This window comes from Ctenopharyngodon idella, chromosome 8, assembly GCF_019924925.1.
Source record: "Ctenopharyngodon idella isolate HZGC_01 chromosome 8, HZGC01, whole genome shotgun sequence".
In the NCBI taxonomy this organism is placed as follows: Eukaryota; Metazoa; Chordata; class Actinopteri; order Cypriniformes; family Xenocyprididae; genus Ctenopharyngodon; species Ctenopharyngodon idella.
The window spans coordinates 4099087-4119664 of record NC_067227.1 but is presented as its reverse complement, the minus strand read 5'-3'; the positions used below and the strand labels follow the sequence as shown (position 1 = coordinate 4119664).

Below are 20578 nucleotides of genomic sequence, written 5' to 3'. Positions count from 1 at the left end.
GGCAGTCGAAATCATTCGTAAGATTCCAGCAGGTGGCGCTGCGCGCACCGTAATCTTCACTCGCTGTACCGTTTCTTCAAATGTCTTCATACATACAGATTTAAGGGTCCACACACACATTTTTAAAAGTTGAACACGTTAAAACAGCCTTTTATTAAATGTTATCGAAAGAACTCCAAAAATACCAGCAACACCAATTACACAGAGACATGAATCCTGCAGAGTTACTTGTACATGCTGTACTTCTGAAAACAAAAACATGCAAAAAATGTTTGTCTGAAAATATGTCTGTTTTAAACGACCAGAACATCCTGAGTTAATCATTTTTTTTACTGGACTGATGGCATTTCTGACCATCTCACAAATAAATGCTGTTGGGTAATCACTGGGGTAGAGCCGAGGCTGCAAAGACAAATATAGACATGAGAGGACAAAACAAGCAAACAGTCTTCACAAATTCAAATTTATAAATTGTTACAACAATTTATACGTTATAAATGATTTCCAAACAGAAAAAAGACCCACTTGTCTAAACAAAACAGGCCAAATTATTGTTTTTTTTAATAAAACAGAAGATCTCTGACTTAGACAAGCTTGTCATGTTTTACAGTAAAATTACAACTGTTGAGCATATGGCATTACAACAATCAGGTGTTAGGTCAGAATGATAGTTTCCTGTTCCAGAATCTGTTGAGAAGTTCTGCTTATTTAAGTGTGAAGACAACAAACTGCATTTGAATAAGTGGAGTAGCTGGCGGTCCAGGTACTCCTCAGTGATCTCTTTCGAGGCACGTCAAAATAATTTCTTATTACACAGTTGAGTAAACAGTTTTTATTCATGGTATTTTCTCAGGAAATCTTGAATGAGGAAATGATGACAAACTGTGCATGCTGTGGTAGTATTTCTTACTCTACATTACTCAATAGAGTTGAACGGAATAGAGGCTGTAAATGAAGATATGTCTAATATATGAATTGATTTATTAATAGAATAAAAAATAAAAAACTCTTATGGCATCAAGATGTGAGCAACCTTTGAGGTAACAGGTTAAATGGCAATACGTAGGAAAGATTAATAAAAATTAACATTTTACCAACACATGGACATCTGAAGTTGTTATAGTACAAATTTGTACCACCTTAGAAAATATTAGGGTTGAGATTCCTTCCTTTTCAGTTTGAACAATGAGAAAATCCCTTTAAATTTACTGAAAACTGACTTTTTTTATGACTGCACCTGAGTTATATATCTATAAACTGGTTAGACTGACCCAAATCCTGTTTGAAATCATCAAAAACTTATACAAATAACACAAAACACAAGATCAATCAATAATAATTAGAATTTAGTTATAGTTACAAGCTATGGTGAAGTTTTACACCATAACAAACTTAAGCTTTAATGTTTCTTCAGAAAAAAACAGCACCAGACAGAGTAATAATAATTACCCAGTATAATAATAATAAAATGACTTAATTTAAAATCACTGGGCCAAAACTAGTCTTAGAACTAGTAAAGAATAAGAAGACAACTGACTGAAACTCTTGATAACTGCTTTGGAGTTGTCAGATTTATCTGACATTTTATTAGCCCTTTCTTCTACTAAATGTTGTAAATGTTGTGCTTTTGTAACCAACCAATCTGATAATAATTTTTGGGGTAACAAGCCACCTAACCAAACGACAATAATGAATCTTTGGATACCAACAGCTTTCTGTTCCTTCATATATTGTTGCTTCTTTAACAATCTTACAGTTCACTTTTGAACCCCTTTTGTACATAAACTTCTTTTCTGTGTAATGTTTTCATCCCTTTTGCATTCCTCTGGTCTTCATCTCTCATGGTAACTTTGCGATAACTCTCAGGAATTCTCTCCTTTTGCCATTTTTAGAGTTGTTCTCCATGTTTTGGTTGCTGTTAATGTTGTAGTGAGGAAAGTAGCTTTCAAACTGTGTCATCTGTTAAAAAAACAAAGAGAGAAAACAAAAAGGGAGACGCAAAATAAATAACTGGGGAACAGTTAGTTAGGTTAAGTTGTTATAGTTACACGAAATGAAAAGCGGACATGTAAAACGGAATAGCTTTTGGTTGGTTAGATACCAGTGTTGCCACTGGTGTCTCTACCAGAATAACTGTTAGGCTCAAATGCCAAATGTCAGTTGTAAACATCCCACAGACAGCCTTCAGCGACCTGTTCAAAGAGAGTTACAACATGTGTCACCTTTAGTTAAAGTCTAGGGAGAGGCTTAAACCTCCATCTTCATTGTCAAACAACTGGCATAAATGCTGCTGGGAGAACAGATTTAAAGGGACAGTTATCCAAAAAAAGAAAATCATCTTCATGTCATTCCTAACCCTTAAAACTTCTATTCATCTCATTCATGAGATTTCTGTCCCTCAACTGAAAAGCCATTTCACCAAAAAAATGTTTAAAAAAGTTCATAAAGACATTGTAAAAGTAATCCATATGAATCAAGCAGTTTTATCCAAGTCTTCTGAAAAGATACAATGGCTTTATATGATGAACAAATTTATTCAAATGTAAACTTTAAACGCAAATGCACAGAGCACATCAAATACAGTAAATGGGAGATCAACCGTATTTGCTTAACCCAAGAACAACTCATGTCAAGAAAGAGCATTTGAGCTTCTGATTACCATATTTGATGTGCTCGATGTGTGCGCGTTGATCAAAGTTTACATGTGAATAAAAGCCTAAATGAAATCTGCTCATCTTATAAAGTGATGGTGTCTCGAGGTTTTGGTGGAATGGACTTTTCAAAGAAAAGTAATAAATTACATTTTTAAATTTAATAAAATAGAAAACTATTTTAAATTGTAATAATTTTCACAATATTATCATTTTTACTGTATGTTTTGATTAAATAAATGCAGCCTTGGTGTGCATAAGAGACTTCTTTCAAAAATATTTAAAAAATTGTAATGTTTCCAAACTTTTGACAGGTACTATACAACAGAAAAAGTAAATATTGCAATGTCAGTTTTTTCCCAATATTGTGTAGCCCTAAACTGACATAGTGCATCCACTAAATTCATGGAGCAAAAACTTTTGCAGCATTTGGTGACACTTGGTTTGATATTTTATGTCTAATGCAATGACTTTTAAAGGGGTCATGACATGACAACTAAGATTTGCCTTGATCTTTTGACATATGAGGTCTTTGTACTATTAAAAGATCCTGCAGGTTTCATGGCTTAAAACATCCTCCTTTTTATAAACAAAGCATTTACTTAAAGGATTAGTTCACTTTAAAATGAAAATTACCCAGATTTACTCACCCTCAAGCCATCCTTTCTTCTTTCTGATGAACATAATCGGAGTATATATAAATATATATCCTGACACACCCAGGTTTTAGAATGGCAGTGAGCGAGACCAACAGGTTTGAAGCTGAAGAAAGTGCATCCATCCACATCCATCCATCATAAACATACTCCACACGGCTCCAGGTGGTTAATAAAGGCCTTCTGAAGCGAAGCAATCCGTTTGTGAAAGAAAAATATAAATATTTAACGAGTTATAAAATAAAATATCTAGCTTCTGCCAGACCCCCTTCCGTATTCAACTTACAAAAAAAGTGTAACTGACTAACGTAGGACGCAGCGTAAGCATTTTGAACTGCAAGAGGTGTTACACTTTCTTCCTAAGTTGAATACGGAAGGCAGTCTGGCGAAAGCTAGTTACTTCATTTTATAACGTGTTAAATATGGATATTTTTCTTACATAAACAAATCGCTTCAGAAGGCCTTTATTAACCCCACAGAGCCGTGTGGAGTACATTTATGATGGATGGATGCACTTTCTTGAGCTTCATACTCGTTGGTCCCATTCACTGCCATTATAAAGCTCGGATGCATCAGGATATTTATTAATATATATCTCCGATTGTGTTCATCAGAAAGAAGAAAGTCAAATATATCTAGGATGGCTTGAGGGTGAGTAAATCTTGGGGTAATTTTAATTATAAAGTGAGCTAATCCTTTAAGCTCCAAAAGCAGCTTGTTTTGATATTGTAGGATCTGTGACGTCACACTGGCAAATAAATTTGCATATGACTGCCTCCAAAGCAAGACATCGATGAATAGTTATACATCATCGCACATAGGCCCCGCCCACTGGCATTCAATCATTTAACAGCTGACATTTACCTACACTGGATGTGAGCGTCGCGTCACGTCAAAAGCAAACGGAACCCATTATAATCACTAACACTGTCTACACTGGATACTAGGGGTGGGACGGTTCGCTGTAAAAAATGGAACCATTCGGTTCTCCACCCAAGGTTCGGCACGCGCTTGCACCGCAGTTCATCCCCAATTCTAACGACGCATCTATAATATGGTTTGTTGAAAACAACGTGCAAAACAGACAGACAGATTCGGTCGATGGATGTTTCAGTCGCTGGATATGCATTCTAGTTTTGATAAGGTACAACAGCGATGATCGAAAGAACATGGACAAAACATTCACTCGTTGTAAACAAATGTTCAATGACGTGCCGAAAGCTCTATGAACAGTCATTTACGCCGTCATCACCCGGTGTTGATAGCGCGCGACGCGAGCGCAGGTGAGACCTGAACATCTGTGTTTAAACTAAACTCATTTAAACCTTGCCAATTCAAACCGTCATCCGTAAGACGCGAAAGAGAACTCGCGCGCGCTGTGAGGAGATTTGTGTGTACTCATCCGAAGTGCGTACACGGAGAGCCACGTCACAGCGCGCAAATACTCTCGCGCAAATTCTCTTTCAAGTCTTGCACCTAAACACACAAATTCACACAAAAATTATGTCAACATGCCCATCTTAGCGAGTATCCTAACATAGTAGGTTATGTTTTAGGAGAAAAACGAGACAGACAGACACATGTGTATCAGTATCAGTGTACTGGATCTTTGAATTATGTCTTAAAGGGACAGCAGTCTAATATTCCTGCTCTCTGTGTTTTAATGTTAATCGAACGACAAAGCACGAAGAAATCACTCTTGACTGAACAGCTTTTGTAACTTCAATAATGTTTCATCTTTATTTAACTATTCAAAGAAGTTTATATGCAGTGTTATTTTTATATTTGATTACTTTATTCAATTTCTGTACCTGAAAGCTGTTAGATACCTGAAAAACCTGTAAAGCATTGTTTATTTTATTTGTATCTTAGCTCTCATGTATTTGTGCTGTTTCTTGTAGTTAGATTATTTGTTTTGATTTTCTTTATCTTTAGTCTGAAAATAATCGTGTTTCTGCGCATATTTATATATATATATATATATATATATATATGAATATATTTATATATTTGTTTTTTGTGCAAAAAAACTTTATTAAAATTATAAGTGAACTTCAAGAAACATTAAAATAAATAAAAATCATGACCCCTTTAAATGTGGTTTAAGTGTCCAAAAACCTTTTGAGGCCAGTGTACTTTCTAAAATGTTTTAAATGAATGAATGAATGTGTTCATGCACCTGTGGGAGCAGCTGTATGCTGTCTGTTGCTCTTGATGTCCAAGAAGATTGTGTAGGAATCATAAGCAAACAAGACCCCAGCCAGCAGACCAAACACCTGGGAGAGAAGGTGAGCTTTGTTAAAGACAGATGCCAGCAGAGTGATTATCAGAGAAGGATATATAGCAGTAATAAATCAGATTTGCTCATAATGATGAAAGAATGGTATGTTTTGATGCTGAACGTTGGATGTCTCACCCCACCAGCGATGCGAGCCCCATCCCCACCTCCACCGATCACACAGATGAGAGAGGTAATGAGATAAAGCGCTGCGCCGATTATAGCTCGGAACAGATCCTGAAGGGGCAAACAGAGAAAATCTGAGTGTCATTTGCTCATGAAAAACTTACCATCACAATGCTAGGGTGGACCATGATGCAAGTGTGTGTGAATTCATACTTACGCTCCAGAGCCAGTTCACCACCAGGAACTGTTTGTCCAGCTCCATCATGAAGATAACAAAGAAGATGATGGCAAAGACCATCTCGCAGATGGCGACAGCTGTATACCCTCCATACATCGATGCGGCATAACAGATGAGGATGATGAAACTGATGAGCTACAGAAAACAGACAGACAGAAAGTTTACTAACTTCAAAAAACTTGATTACATCAGTGTAGAACACGTAGTGTAGGGATGTGAACATGGTTTTGAAGGTTTAGATGGTTAGCATTAGCAGTTGGCCCCTTACACCATTCTCCATCTCGATCATACAAGGAAAAGACCATTTACACCAAATACAGGCAATTTACCATAAGAAATATATGGTTTTTAAAGCTTTTTAACAGTTACTGAGGTCGAGCCAAAAACCTAGGACTAGTTCGCCAAAGTTGTTTTTTAAAATCTCCAATATATAAGGAACGATTTGACGGACAACGGCGGTCCTAGAGTCAAAGTTGCTCAGAATGAGGAGTTCCACCATGTGGTATGAATGTCGTGAGCGTGTGCAAAAAATCATGTGATACACGATCCTTTACGCACGTGAAAAAGAAAAAACCTCCACCCCCACCCCAGTGGCCGATTTCTTTCAAATTTTTCACAGGCCTCTAGGGCTGTGAGTCAAACAGGCCCAGTTAGCTGCTCAAACTTCATTGGCCAATGGTGGACATTACGGTTTTTTTTTTGAGATACGTCAGTGTCCTCATAGACAATCATGGCACCTTGTACAAAGACACTGCATGCCAATTTTCAAGTCAATTGGACTAACGGTTAAGTAGTTATAGCCATTTTCATGTTTTTTTTTCCTGTTATAGCACCACCAAGTGGCCAGTCACTGCGTCCTTTTTCACGCGACCACAGAATGAGCTCTTGCATAGGTGTGCTGAGTTTAGTGAAAATATCTCATTCCATTCACGAGTTATAGCCATTTTAGTAAAAGCTGCTCCACCCCCTTCATATGTTTTGGCGGCCCTTAGAGACTGTGAATCGAAATTACCTTATTTTGATAATTATTGACAATCAGGCTCCAGAGAATCTTGAGCACTTGTTTGGTTCTGATCGGGCCACAAACTTAGGACTTGTTTGAAAAAGTAGGTTTTTAAAAAAAAATCCATAATACCTGAAAATTTGCGACTGAATCTGATCCAATCCGAATCCGGCATTTTTCCATCTTGAGCCAAGGATTCCAACGATATAAGACACTTGAGCCTATGCCTATGGCATATGAGACATTTTGCACTTTTGACTGCGGTAGTGCCCCCATCAGGCCGATCGGGTGAGCCTTGGTGACGCTGTAGACCAGGGGTGTCCAACACTGCTCCTGGAGAGCTACCATCCTGCAGATTTCAGCTCCAACCCCAATCAAACACACCTGAACCAGCTATTCAAGGTGTTAAGGGTTGCTTGAGTTGGAACTAAAGTCTGCAGGACGGTAGCTCTCCAGGAGCAGGGTTGGACACCCCTGCTGTAGACGGTGTGAGTACTACCAGCCCTCAGTTTCTAGTTTCTAGTCTCTACGACTTATGCTTTGGTCTGCCCAATCACTTTTAGGGGAGAATGCTGATCCCTGTAAATTTTAACAATAGGGTTTCAGCACTACGAGCTTGAACCCCTAAAAAATGTTAAAGCATGAAACATATACATGGATGAACTGTTCACAATAAGATTTATAACATGTATATACAGGTTATAAACAGATACAAAAATAGATGATGAATTTAAAAAACTAAAATGAAAACAAAAACCTTTTCATTTAGTTAACTGAAATTAAAGTACATCTTCCAAATGTATTTTAAACTGAATCTAATAATAAATAAAACACAACTGGCCCCTAAATAAATAAACCTTTTGATACATGGTAATTTGATACATTATAAAACTGGAAACCATTACAAATGGCCTATATTAAACATGATAATGCCACTAGACAGAAATAACATGTAAAAATGTTTTTAAATTAAACCAGTTAACTTTGGTAGCCCTAAAATGGTAAAACTACAATAAAAACTTTATGAAGTGAAACTATAAAAAAAAAAACTATCCATAACTTTAGTTGTATTTTCTTAAAGTGTCAATGTGCATGGTTGTTTTCTTTACTATTTTTCTAAAAGTCTTGGCTTTTAAGCGTGGAAATTCCCCCTCTCAGGTACGTCACCCATGTTTGCTGCCAAACTGCCAAAGCTTTCTACTACTGTTCACTACCCACAATTCATCTGAACGTACCATCTGCTCTAGGTGTCAGTTAACAGTGGAGCTCTGAATTTCTCACATCCCTTTTGACTTTGTGAAGCTTTTTGAACTTTGATTACTAAAACATGTGGTGGGGACTAAAGGGAGGAATACGGCATGGGTGTAAACACAGCACAATTCATGCAGAGCGCAGTAGACGAGGTCCTTATATGGGTATAAACAAAGAACTATTATAAGAATACTTTCGGGAGCACACAAATTTTATGAACGTCTAATCAAATCAGCCCTTAAACTCAAACACTCGATACATGCATTTGCTGATCCTGCTACCTGCCATAAAAACAAAAATATCCAAATAAACACTGCCAGCAACTACTACAGGAAAGGTTTGTTCCTCCTGTGGACATTAGTAGACATTAGTTTCTGTAAAGAAAAGCAAGTATTTGCAGATTGACAAAAAATGACTAGCCTTGAGATTTTCACATGCTTAAAATTTTAAATCTACTGACAAGCCAAACAAAACATTAAAATGTATAAATATATATATATATATATATTTTTTTTTTTTTTTTTTTAAAGTAACAAGACTTTATTTTTGTGACTAGATATTTAGAAAATGTGAGTGGTGCAATACTCAGTGACATAATGGTAGGAATGTTTGGACTGCTGCCAGTTCATTTCTATGCAGTTGTTAAGGTGTTAAGTGGTTGGTAGGTGGTTACTTTCTTTCAAATAAGCACACTTTCTTGTTTTTACACAAGTCAAGGGTATAGAGTACTACAGGGATGACATATAATCTGGAAATGAGTAAGCATTTTAGCACTTTCAGATCAATGGGTAATGGGTATTTTTGAATGTTTTTAAATGACTGAAATGAGGTCTGTGGTTAACACAAGCTCAAGATATTTCCACATTTTATTTTATGACATAATACATCATTAATACCCCCTTGTTTGTCTTGAAAAATGCGGTTGCAAGTGGCAAATTTCAAAGACATTAAATATCATCATGCCGAACAGGTAAACTCATCTCCTCACTAGACTGCTTTTTCAACCTCATTGTGTTATAATTATGCTTTTGCAGACTATTCTAACTCAAATTTAAGTGAAAATGTTTTTTAAATAAAGACTGAAAGAGTTAATGGTGGTGACGTTGAAGTCATGTGACTGTGGTGTAGTTCGTTTATAGCCTAACGTTTAGCTTATTACTTCTGCTGATTGTAATTGGGTCAATGACACGCATATTTTTTGTCCAAGTGCATTATTTACTTTTAAAATAACTTGATAAATTCATAAATTCACTTTATTCTTTTTTGTTTGAATTCATTTTTAGTACTTTTAAATAATACATATTATTTTATGTTTTGTTATCTTAAAAAAAAAAAAAAAAAAAAATGTCAGGTGGTGCAACTGTCCGAACAAATGAACTAAGAAAATTATTTAAAATGGTGTCTCAATAATACAAAATTAAAAACTAAATGGCATCATTTTAGGCTTGAAACCTTTCATATAAACAAACTGAATAAATACCAGTAGTTTTAAAGCTGTTGAGATAATTGAAAACCTTTTGTCCAGCAATTTGTATATTCTCAAATGTCAGGGTGGCACAACTGCAAACATGGCTCTTTTATAATAAATTGACAAGGTAATAATGATAAACATGATAATGCATCATCTAATGGAACCCAACTGAAACTTGTGGCAGAGGGAAAAGGTTTGTAGATCTCTCTCAAAAACTGCTCATTTCAAGTATGGGTAGGTTGGTACACTTTCCATGTCAAGTGGTACAACTACAGCATATACATTCAACTATTTGGTTGTACCGCCTGACATAGAAAGTACAAAAATGAATTTAAACACTTTATAAATGTTATCTAACAACTGAAACTTGTATTGCATAATCAAAAATTATGCAATACATCCGTTTTGAAAAGATAAAATTTGTCTTAATTTGTTAATTATCATGATGAACAAATTGTGTAAGAATCATAAACTTTTGTTTGTCAAAGAGCTTATTTTACAATAATCCAAAAGCCAATGGAAAGATGCTATAGGGTTTTTGTCAAGGGAACCAGGGTGATGATAAATTAAGGGTTGGCCTACAAAAATACGTTCTTCACTGCAGTGCTCTATTCTGGCTGCTTAATATGGCTCTGGTCATTTCTTCTAAATTGATTTTTCATTTCATTTTATTTTTCAGTTTTATTTAAATGTCTGATTACCTACAAACATAATAGCATGTCTCTGCCTTATCAAACACAATACTTATATTTCAATAGTATCAAGGACAGTACATGTGCTATTTGATGTTCTTACAGGGTTCAGCTCCTCTTGAAGTGTTATCTATGTTGCCATGGTTTGTCGTGGTACTAATGATTTGTACACATGCCACCGTCAAACACCTGTGCCTTGTGTTTGCAATGTGCTGCTGCCACAGTAACAACAGCTAAAATACACAAGTGTGAAGATTAAGATTATATTCTCAAACAGGAAGATTCTCAGTGTGTTAGGAGGCTTGTTTCCTGTTTACAATCACTTGGGGAAACAACAAAGTTATGCTACCATGGCAATATAAAGCATAAACACTAAATGAAACATGAAATGAAAATTCCCCTATCAATTTTCTTCTTTGCATGGTACTAATCTTAATGTGAACTATTCATCCATGCATGTTTTTTTTTTTTTTGACCTTGTAATTTTGAATTTAAGCCCCACCCCTTTCTTACAGTCAACTGCAAGCTCGTATGCAGCTGATTTGCCTCCATCCAATCAACAACCGATGTATAAATCTAGGTCCCCGCATTTTATTTCAAAGGAAATAAATGTTTATCTTCGCAATCTTTCATTAAAATGCAACAACTATTATTTTTCAATTATTTTTCAACCATTTTCCAACCATTATCAGCTTCCCATATCAACCAATGCTGCTTTTACCAAGAACAACAACAAAGAAAATCTGTCAAGCAGTTTTTGATGAGCAGGACTGCAGTTCTAATGATCTGTAAAGCATTATATATGTTTTTGAAAAAAAGTTATTATAAAGTGATTCATCTGATTGTTTATAGAGGAGAAATATACTACTATTCAAAAGTTTAAGATCACTATGACGTTTTATAAATTGATACTTTTTCAACAAGGATGCATTCATTTATAATGTTATAAAAGATTTCTATTTCAAATAAATGCTGTTCTTCAAACTTTCTGGTTATCAAAGAATCATGAAAAAAGACAAGGTTTCTACATCACAAGCATCTTCACTGAAGCCTGGAGCAATTCATTTGCATTACCCACTCACAAAACCTCAGAACAAGCTGCAGCAGTGATGTTCTGAAATCAGGAGCCACTGAAAGTCCTTACTGTTTTTTTGTTTGTTTGTTTTTGAAACTGCAATTTTTAATCCCAGGGCCATTTAACTATAAAATGATGCAATCTTTGTTATAGGTTTTCATTCTTTAGGCAAGGCTTCAAAATTAAAATTTTTACTATTTTTTAACAAATAGTGCCATTTTCTCAGGTTTGGCCTATAAAGCAAATACTCGCTTTATTCCTGTTTTCTGCTTCTGCATATTATAGAGCCAATTGGATAAATCATGCAGCTATAATCGAGTGGGTGTGTTGGTATGAATGTCAGATGTACGTGTAATATTTGAGAAAGAAAAACTCTACTGTACTGCAAATCACAAATCCAACCACTGTGTGTACCAGCGGAGCTTTGCTGGCTTCTAATGGGGAAAATTTGGTACTGCACCCAAACAAAATCTTACTGAAAGCTAATTTTTTGAGATATCAACCTCAAATTTGGAACACAACTTGTTTAGATTTATGGCTTTGATTTTCTAGCAGTTTTAGAGTTTAACATGTTTCATAAAATATATATTTCATATAAAATAATGTTCATAAATCGTTTTCATAAACTTAAACCTCTATAACATTTTTCTTATTCCACATTTTAAACTTTTATTACTTCAACGATAATCTGCCAAGGGTCTTCTTTAAAATGAGACCAAACTTGTGTCTGTGCTCCCAAGCAGTTTTTGGACATGGACATTTTTGTCCTCTTTGGACCTATGTGTAACTTTTTTTAATTGACGCACAAGGGTTAAATTAAACACTTAAAGCATTATCGTTTCGCATAATGAATATCGCATTATTTAACAAGTTATCGCATTTTTCTTTAATATCGTGCGGCCCTATCCTGCAGTGATGCTGAAACTGTCATCGCTGATGTTACTTAGGCTTATATTTGTAATACATCTCATATTTGACACTACAGTGCTTTAAAGTCGTCACAAAATCACAACTGGCAATTTTTATTGTTTTACAGAATGTTGCAGCTCTTATTATGCCTTATTATTTTTTTTAAAAATTCATATGCCTTCATAATCTTTAATCAAAAACGGTAACCTCCCCTCCCCCCGAAACCCCTTCATGAGTCATGACATGTGTCTCAGCGGAGAGTTGGACTAAATATCCTCCACAACAGACAGCAAATTTAGATTTAGATCTGTGTCCATTTAGTTAGCAATGATCCAATCAATTCCCGAAAGACAAAATCAAATACCGCCCTACATTTTTCTGATTCAAGAAGCTGTTTCGCTCAGATACAAGTCACAATAGGGAAGAAAAGACTATCGCATACAAACCATTTGTGAGGGTTTGTGTGATGTATTGATACACAAATCCACTAACTGAAATAAAAAGAAGTCTTAAACTCTTACAATCTAATTGGAAATTAGGTGTTTTAACCCATTTAGCACATGAGCTATTTTTCAGCTCAATTTGAGCGAAGCGGCAATAAAATGCAGTTCTTTTCTGGGGCGTGAAATGAACCCCGAAGTGATGTTGCTGAGGTGACCCTTACTGGCCTTATTTTATATACAAAAGAGACAACCCAACTACTAGTGCTTTCACATGTTGCATGCCATAGCCAGTCAAAAGCGCAACCAGACTGAGGTAATAGCTGAGGTAAATTGTGGCCTAAAACCACTTAACCCGTAAACCTAAACCATTTTTAGCACATACAGTTTTCATTTTCAGCGTCATAGTGATCTTCAGAATACCAGAGAAAGGCATTTTTTCCATTAGGGTAGCCAGTTGTAAACACGCACAATCTTATCTCTCCATGCCTTTGAAATGAAGCCAGCATGAGGCACATAAATATGTTACTGCCAGCAGAATGAATGTTTTTTGGCTTCAACATACTGTGCTTAGTTTGACAAACGTGTAACACTACATTCTCAGATCTTCACACAGATGTGCTCATGCTACGTGACTACAACTTGCTCTGCAATATTAACTGTCCCAAACTTAAAGTTTTAAAGGCTGTTTTGTCACATTACTAAATAAAAAAATACATTTAAATATATTTTTTCCTCAGACTATCAGCAAATTTGCATGTTACGATCCCATTTAATGACCCCAAAACATTTTGAATGTAATAGGGTTGAAGAGTCATCGCACAAATCATATTTTTAAACAACAGAAAAAAAAAATTCTATTAATATTATTGATTTATTACAAAGCATACACAAACTAAGTGATTTATTAGGCATATACAAACTACCAGAATTTACTCAGTTATCAATTCAAATTATGTAAGGGCTTTTCACACTTGAAATAGTTAACCCTGGGTCATTCTAAACATGAGGTAATTTACCCGGGGTTAACAATTAATCCTGGGTATTCATAAGCTGCCGATCAAACTGTACATTCCTAAACCCTGGTTTAGTGTCCTTATTTGCATATTTGTGCTGTCAGTGTCAATAACAGGATGAATGCAGCATGTGATATGTTTACAAAAGGGCTTTAGCATTTCATGTCCTCATATTATATAGGCCTATTGCTGATTGTACTATCAAGTTTATTCTGAATAGACTTTTCAGACTACAAAGGTTATGTTTATACAACGCATGGTTTTTCTGTGACTGTACAAAGCACGTCCAAAAGTGATGCTAACCCTGCTTTTAAATTACAAGTGTGAAACATACCCGAGGTTAAAGGGTAAAATTCTGTCATTAATCACTCACCCTCATGTTGTTCCACACCTGTAAGACCTTTGTTCATCTTTGGAACACAGATTAAGATATTTTTTATAAAATCTGAGAGCTTTCTGCCCCTCCATTAACAGCTACATAACTACCACTTTGACGCTTCAAAAAGTTCATAAAGAGATTGTAAAAATAATCTATATGAATTGAGCGGTTTGGTCCAAATTTTCTGAAGGGACTCAATCGCTTGATGAACAGATTTAATTTAGGCTTTTACACACATATAAACACTGATCAGCGAACATAAACAGAAACTCAACTGAAACTGCTTGACGTGCAAGAACAAACCTCTTCAGATCTTGCAGAAGCTCAAACGTGCTGCGTAACACGAGAATGAACCTCATTGGTTCTCGCACGCGTCAAGCAAACATGCTTGAGCTTCAGTTTACCACAACTCATGTGTGAGTTGATGAATGTTTATATGTGAATAAAAGCCTAAATTCAATCTGTTCATCATATAAAGCGATCGAGTCACTTCCGAAAATTTGGACTAAACCGTTCGATTCATACAGATTACGATCTCTTTATTAACTTTTTGAAGCATCAAAGTGGTAGTTGCATAGCTGTCAATGGAGGGACAGAAAGCTCTCAGATTTCATCAAAAATATCTTCATTTTTATTCCGAGGATAATGAAAGTCTTACAGGTTTGAAACAACATGAGGGTGAATAATTATAGACAGAATTTTCATTTTTGGGTGAACTAACCCTTAAAAGTGGGTTAAGCATAGCAGAGGTCTGTGTTGGGAGTGAAGCAAACACCATTTTTATAAAGACTAGCCCTATTTTATACAAAGTATGCATGAACATGCCTCAAACATGCTCACTGCAGCTTTACAAACTTCATTATTACAAACTTAGATTTTCTAGAGCACTACAAAATAATTTAACAATCATTAAATTTACTTTTCACTGAACTACACCAGCCCAGAGAAGGGGAGTCATTACACCGGGCTCATGCCTGTGGGCGGCGAAGAGCGGAGCAGGCAGCATGATGTCATCAGGCACCCCTCCTTCATGCACATATGTATCGGAGCTTTATGAGTTGTGGGGACTGGCACAAACTGCCTCTATGAGCCTCACAAGCAGACTGAACTCCAGCCAGCACACAATGAAGCTCTATTCAAGGATGCAGAGCTGCCCCTTTAAGAACACCCACTACTGAGGGCTCCGAGCTGAACAGGGTCACGAGGGTGAACAGATAAATAAGGAAACACCAGAAATAAAAAAAAAATACCTAAAAGCACATACACGAAAAACACTGACTGTAACACTTTTACAATACAGCGTACACATAAAACACGACTGAAATATACAAAGCACTTTGCAATGCGTATATGAAGAATATTCAACACCCAAACACTGATCATTTGGCAAAGACGCACAAAGACACACTTAGTGATGGCAAGGCGCCTACAGCTTGTTCACAACACGCTAGAGCAAACATTCTTGCATGTGTTTACATTTGTTTTAACCAGCAAAATATAATAGAGCTATACAGTATATCACTCATCTAATTCTCAGTAAAAGTCCCAGCATGCATGGTTTCTTACTGTAAGACGCTAGGTGTGTCATTTCACTTGACTGTGACTCTACATGTTTAGACGTGGGTGTGTCTGCATGACAAAATTGAACTCTTGAAAATGAGTGTATCATGTCCAACGTCCATGACCTTAACCAGCAATTAGTTATATAACATGCTATTAGTGCTACTGGTACCACAGTGTTCTGTGTTAGTTGCTCAATAGCATCTCAAGGAAGGCCGATATTTCATCATCTGATCAGGATGTAGGCCAAGCAACAAATTCAGATAGTTTTTAAAAAGGACACAATATGCTGATGTTATATTTAAGCAGGACACAGGAAGTTGGGCATGTGAAATGTGTTGATACTAGGAAAGATTCATTCATGCATAATAATAAATGAGAGAGGGTGCTGGTTCATCATTCAGGCCTTTATTACTGTTTTCTCTAATAGTTTATGTCTTGTATGCAAAGAGTTTATGGGTCTCCAAAATCCCTCTGTCAGCTTTGAGTCACTCACCCTGAACAAATTAGCTACTAAGAACTTTTTATAGCCTTTGTTATTAATTTGCTATAATATAGGTTTTTAAAATACTGAGAGCTATTATAGAAATGTATGCTTAGTTTAACCAGTTAATTGTCACTCCCCTTTTTGAGCAGATCTGAACTTGAATGGTTGTTATTCATGAATCATTTGAAATACAGACATAACGTTGGTTCTGGCTTTTTAAAGAAGACACTCGTCAGCAGATTACTGCAGAAGTGGAAGTACTTCAAAAAATGCAAGTGTAGGAAAGTTATAGAAGCTTAAGTTTACTGTGTTAAGTAATATATATTTAACAAAACAATTTAGACTCTAAAATTGCCAGAAAATGAAAGCCATGTCTAAGTTTTACTTCCAAATTTGAAATTGATAAAGGTTTTAAAGTACTGTTTCCATGGTAACGCAATGTCCAATCGCAAAATAGTTTTCACAGAATGAATTTTGAATGTTTAAGCTTTTGAATTATACCTAATTTATGATTATTATTATTAAGATATATGATATGTGAGATATGTGGGCAATAAGGCAGTAAAAAAGTGTCCTGTTACTGGCTATAGAGTTAGTTCACCCCAAAATTAAAATTGTGTCATCATTTATTCATCCTCATGTCAATCCAAACCTGTATGATTTGCGTTCTTTTGTACGTTGCGCACAGAAGCAGAAGTTTTGCAGAATACAGTGGAAGCAAATAGTGATCAAGCGATTAAAAAAAAATAGTTGACAACTTGACACACAAGAATTAATGCTGTTTGATGTGTCTTGACAGCCAAGTTTAAATATGCACTAGTGAGAATGAGATTTAAGAATTTAAGTAAATAATTGTTCAAATTTCAGTCTGTTCTGAGACTGTGCATCATTTAGAACTGAATTGAGTATGTATTAAAATTTAAATTCAATCATTTAATTTTGAACTGAATTTGAATTAAGGTAGCATACAGGATGGAAAGCAATTTAAAAATGTAAGGAAGTAGAATTCAAATGAACTAAAATGGAACAAAATCTGTATAAATGTAAATTTTTAACTTGAATTTTTATAGGCCTTATGCACAGAAAGAACGACAGACAGACAGATAAACAGACAGACAAATAGACAGACAGATAGATAGATTTTAAAAGGCCTGTTATGTTACAGCCCTTTAAGGGTTAGTTCACCCAAAAATGAAAATTCTGTCATTAATTACTCACCCTCATGTCGTCCCACACCCGTAAGACCTTCGTTCATCTTCAGAACACAAATAAAGAAATTATTGATGAAATCTGAGAGCTTTCTGTCTCTCCATTGGGAGCAGCGCAATTTACACATTCAAGGTCCAACGGATTCAACGGTAGTAAAGACATCATTAAAGTAATCCATGTGACTCCAGTGGTTTAACCTCAGTTTTATGAAGCGACGCGAGTGCTTTGTTTGCGCAAAAATGTACCTCTATATTTACAAAATACTATTACCCAAAGCACTTTCACAGAACAACGTCCAGTCTTGGATTTATCGTGGTGCTCCCCCTACTGTATTGCAGGTCAATATTTTCATAAATAACAGGGTAAATAATGTTTTTTGTGTGTGTGTGTGTGTGTGTGTGTGTGTGAGTGTGTGTGTGCAAACAAAGCACTCGCGTCGCTTCATAAAATTGAGGTTAAACCACTTTATGTCTTTACTATCGTTGTGGACCTTAAATGTGTAAATTGCGTTGCTCCCAATGGAGGGACAGAAAGCTCTCGGATTTCATCAAAAATATCTTAATTTGTGTTTCAAGGCTGAACGAAGGTCTTACGGGTTTGGAATGACATGAGGGTGAGTAATAAATGAAAGAATTTTCATTTTTGGGTGAACTGAACCTTTAAGAATTTTTTTTCAGAAAGGTTCCAATATCTTTATATCTTTAGACAATCCACAACTTCTCCTTTCTGAGGACAGACAGCAGCCCGGCCTCTATCTTTCCAGCAGATGGGTGAAACCTCGAGCCCTCTGACCTCACACCATCAAGCACATGGTCTGCATTCCATGCCACCTCCTCCCAAAAACACACACTTGTGTGTCAGTGTGAAGTTTCAAATGGCTCCGTGATGGGAGGTATTTCATTCAACAGCACTATTAATACTCTTTCACCCACTTCTGTTTCTAGCCATACAGCTATATTCTCACAATAACAACTTCTTGAATATATTTTGAGGTGACATGTACTGAATTGCTGCAGTTTTATAATTGTATTTACAACCATACTTCATCTTAGTCACTTTTTATGTTATACTGGATACAGTTGCTTGAGTGTTTGCTCACATATCTGACACTTTCTTCACATATATTTTAAGCTTTCAACGTGAAAAGTATGTGGTTTATGGTCAAAAGTTAAGAGTTAAAGTGTCACTCTCACATACATTTTAGACATTTTAAACAACTTTACACAATGTTTACCCCCATATATGTTCTGTTTGGTGGTCTCAGAGACCAAAGATATGAAATAAAAACAATGCATTAAGCGTCATACAGTATGTCTCGTCTCTGAGGAAAGCCTCTCGCTTTCTCCGTGACTCAAGTGTGTGAATCAACAGGTGTACTGTAACGTTATTATTTTTAATTAACGAGTGGGAGCGTCTCCATGGCAACAGTTCATTTATTTCATACCAGCATTTTGCTTATCACACTTTTGATGTGAAGGCAAATGAAGTTCTCTCAATGTTATTCAAGCGTCTTACACAATGAAATTGTAGTTAAATTAAAGCCAGAGCCATGTTAATAACTTACTATTTCAGCAGTCAGGATCGTTCCTTTCCGAGTTCGCACATAGTTCTTCATTTTCTCCAAACAGCCTCCGAACGGACTTCCCTCAGTTTCTGCCATTCTGCAGATGTATTCCTATAAAATAAGGCCTTTTTAGGAAGCCTAGTGTCCGTATCAACAAACGTTCACAAAGAAGATTCCGTTAAAAGACACCGTGTGGCGAAAATAAAAGAGTAGTTATTGATTTAATCGGTCAACTCTGACGCAGCTTTAAGCGTCTTCATGAACTTCCTGAGAGTGTCCGAATCAGTCCCTGCGAAAGGAAAGAGTGAGTGTGCGGGGCGTTGGCTAAGGCTTTAGTATACTAACGTTAGTCTCTTGAGGGTAAATCACGGAGAAGGAGCGTAAAACCACCAGAGGGAGAGTTTTATAACCTAGTGAGCTTCCTACTTAGACAACATTTTGACAGCGCTTCGCTTTAGCACTTGAACTGCCTACAAATGCTGTCTAAGTAGACAGCGCGCTAGGTCTTGAAACACAGCCGGAATATTCATAACTGCGAGCTGTGGAAATTTTCATTCAGCAAAATACCAGTGCTGAGCTTTCTTTGAAAGACATTCATAACAAAAAAGTTTTCAAAGAGGAAACTATATTTTCCCCCTTATATTATATTATAATTCATTATAATTATTATTATAACATTTTATTTCTTGCTTATTTGTTTACAGTTTAAGAGCAGAAGGAGAAGCAGCAGCTGTGAAGGGTTGTGACAAATGGCTTTGAATGGGGAAACTTACTTGAAATGCTCCACATCTGGAATGTGTTTCTCTCTCCTGATTTACAGGGAGTGTATACTGACATGGAAACTATAGTTTATAGGTAACAATTTGATTTTAAGTGACGTGGAAATATTCTGTGCCATAAGAACTTTGGGTCCCTTTTGACGGCTCTCCCTAGCAGATAACCCTGTGGGCAGACACACAGAGGGCTTTGTTTTGGCAACACAAGTGAGTGATCATAACAAATGTGCTGCCACATGCAGGAGGAAACCACACTTTTCTGGCTTAGGGCCTATTTCAGAAGATTGCAAAAATGACAAGAAACCATCAAGACATTAGTCATTGTTCCCTCACTGAATGAATACTAATTGTTATACTGTAGCACTTGTAACATTAATGCAAGCTATTAAAAACTTTTCCTTACAGATGCTAATTAAATACAGTTATCTAAAAGAAACACTAATTCGTGTTTACAGTGAATTTGAATAGCCAAATAGTAAAACTGATGGTACACACACACACACACATACACACACACACACACACACACACACACACAACCATTCAAAAGTAAGATGTTTTAATGTTTTTGAAAGAAGTCTCTTATTCTCATCAATGCTGCATTTATTTGATTAAAAATACAGTAAAACAGTAACATTGTGAAATATTATTACAATTTAACAGAAATGTTTTGTATTTGAATATATTTAAAATGTAATTTATTCCTGTGATGCAAAGCTGAATTTTCAGCATCATTACTCCAGTCTTCAGTGTCACATGATCCTTCAGAATAGCCTTAATGCATTTTCTGTGATTAA

The 20578-nt window shown here is 35.9% G+C and overlaps 1 protein-coding gene across 1 annotated transcript; it reads right to left on the bottom strand.

Annotated features, from left to right (window-relative positions):
• Window positions 1–119: 119 nt before the first annotated feature.
• On the bottom strand, window positions 120–19359 carry plp2b (proteolipid protein 2b). The gene is made up of 5 exons (XM_051904007.1): window positions 19006–19359; window positions 5929–6084; window positions 5724–5822; window positions 5487–5583; window positions 120–1959 (listed from the first exon to the last, which is right to left on the bottom strand). The coding sequence occupies exons 1-5, from the start codon at window positions 19099–19101 to the stop codon at window positions 1946–1948; spliced, it is 462 nt and encodes a 153-aa protein (XP_051759967.1). The 5' UTR covers window positions 19102–19359; the 3' UTR covers window positions 120–1945.
• Between the last annotated feature and the right edge of the window lie 1219 nt (window positions 19360–20578).

Bases quoted from the DNA above. Each gene is read 5' to 3' on its own strand.
- plp2b (XM_051904007.1), bottom strand. From the start codon at position 19,101: ATGGCAGAAACTGAGGGAAGTCCGTTCGGAGGCTGTTTGGAGAAAATG. The intron at 6,085-19,005 runs GTAAGTTATTAA...TGTTTTCTGTAG, and splicing joins CGATCCTGACTGCTGAAATA to CTCATCAGTTTCATCATCCT. The intron at 5,584-5,723 runs GTGAGACATCCA...CTTCTCTCCCAG, and splicing joins GGGCTCGCATCGCTGGTGGG to GTGTTTGGTCTGCTGGCTGG.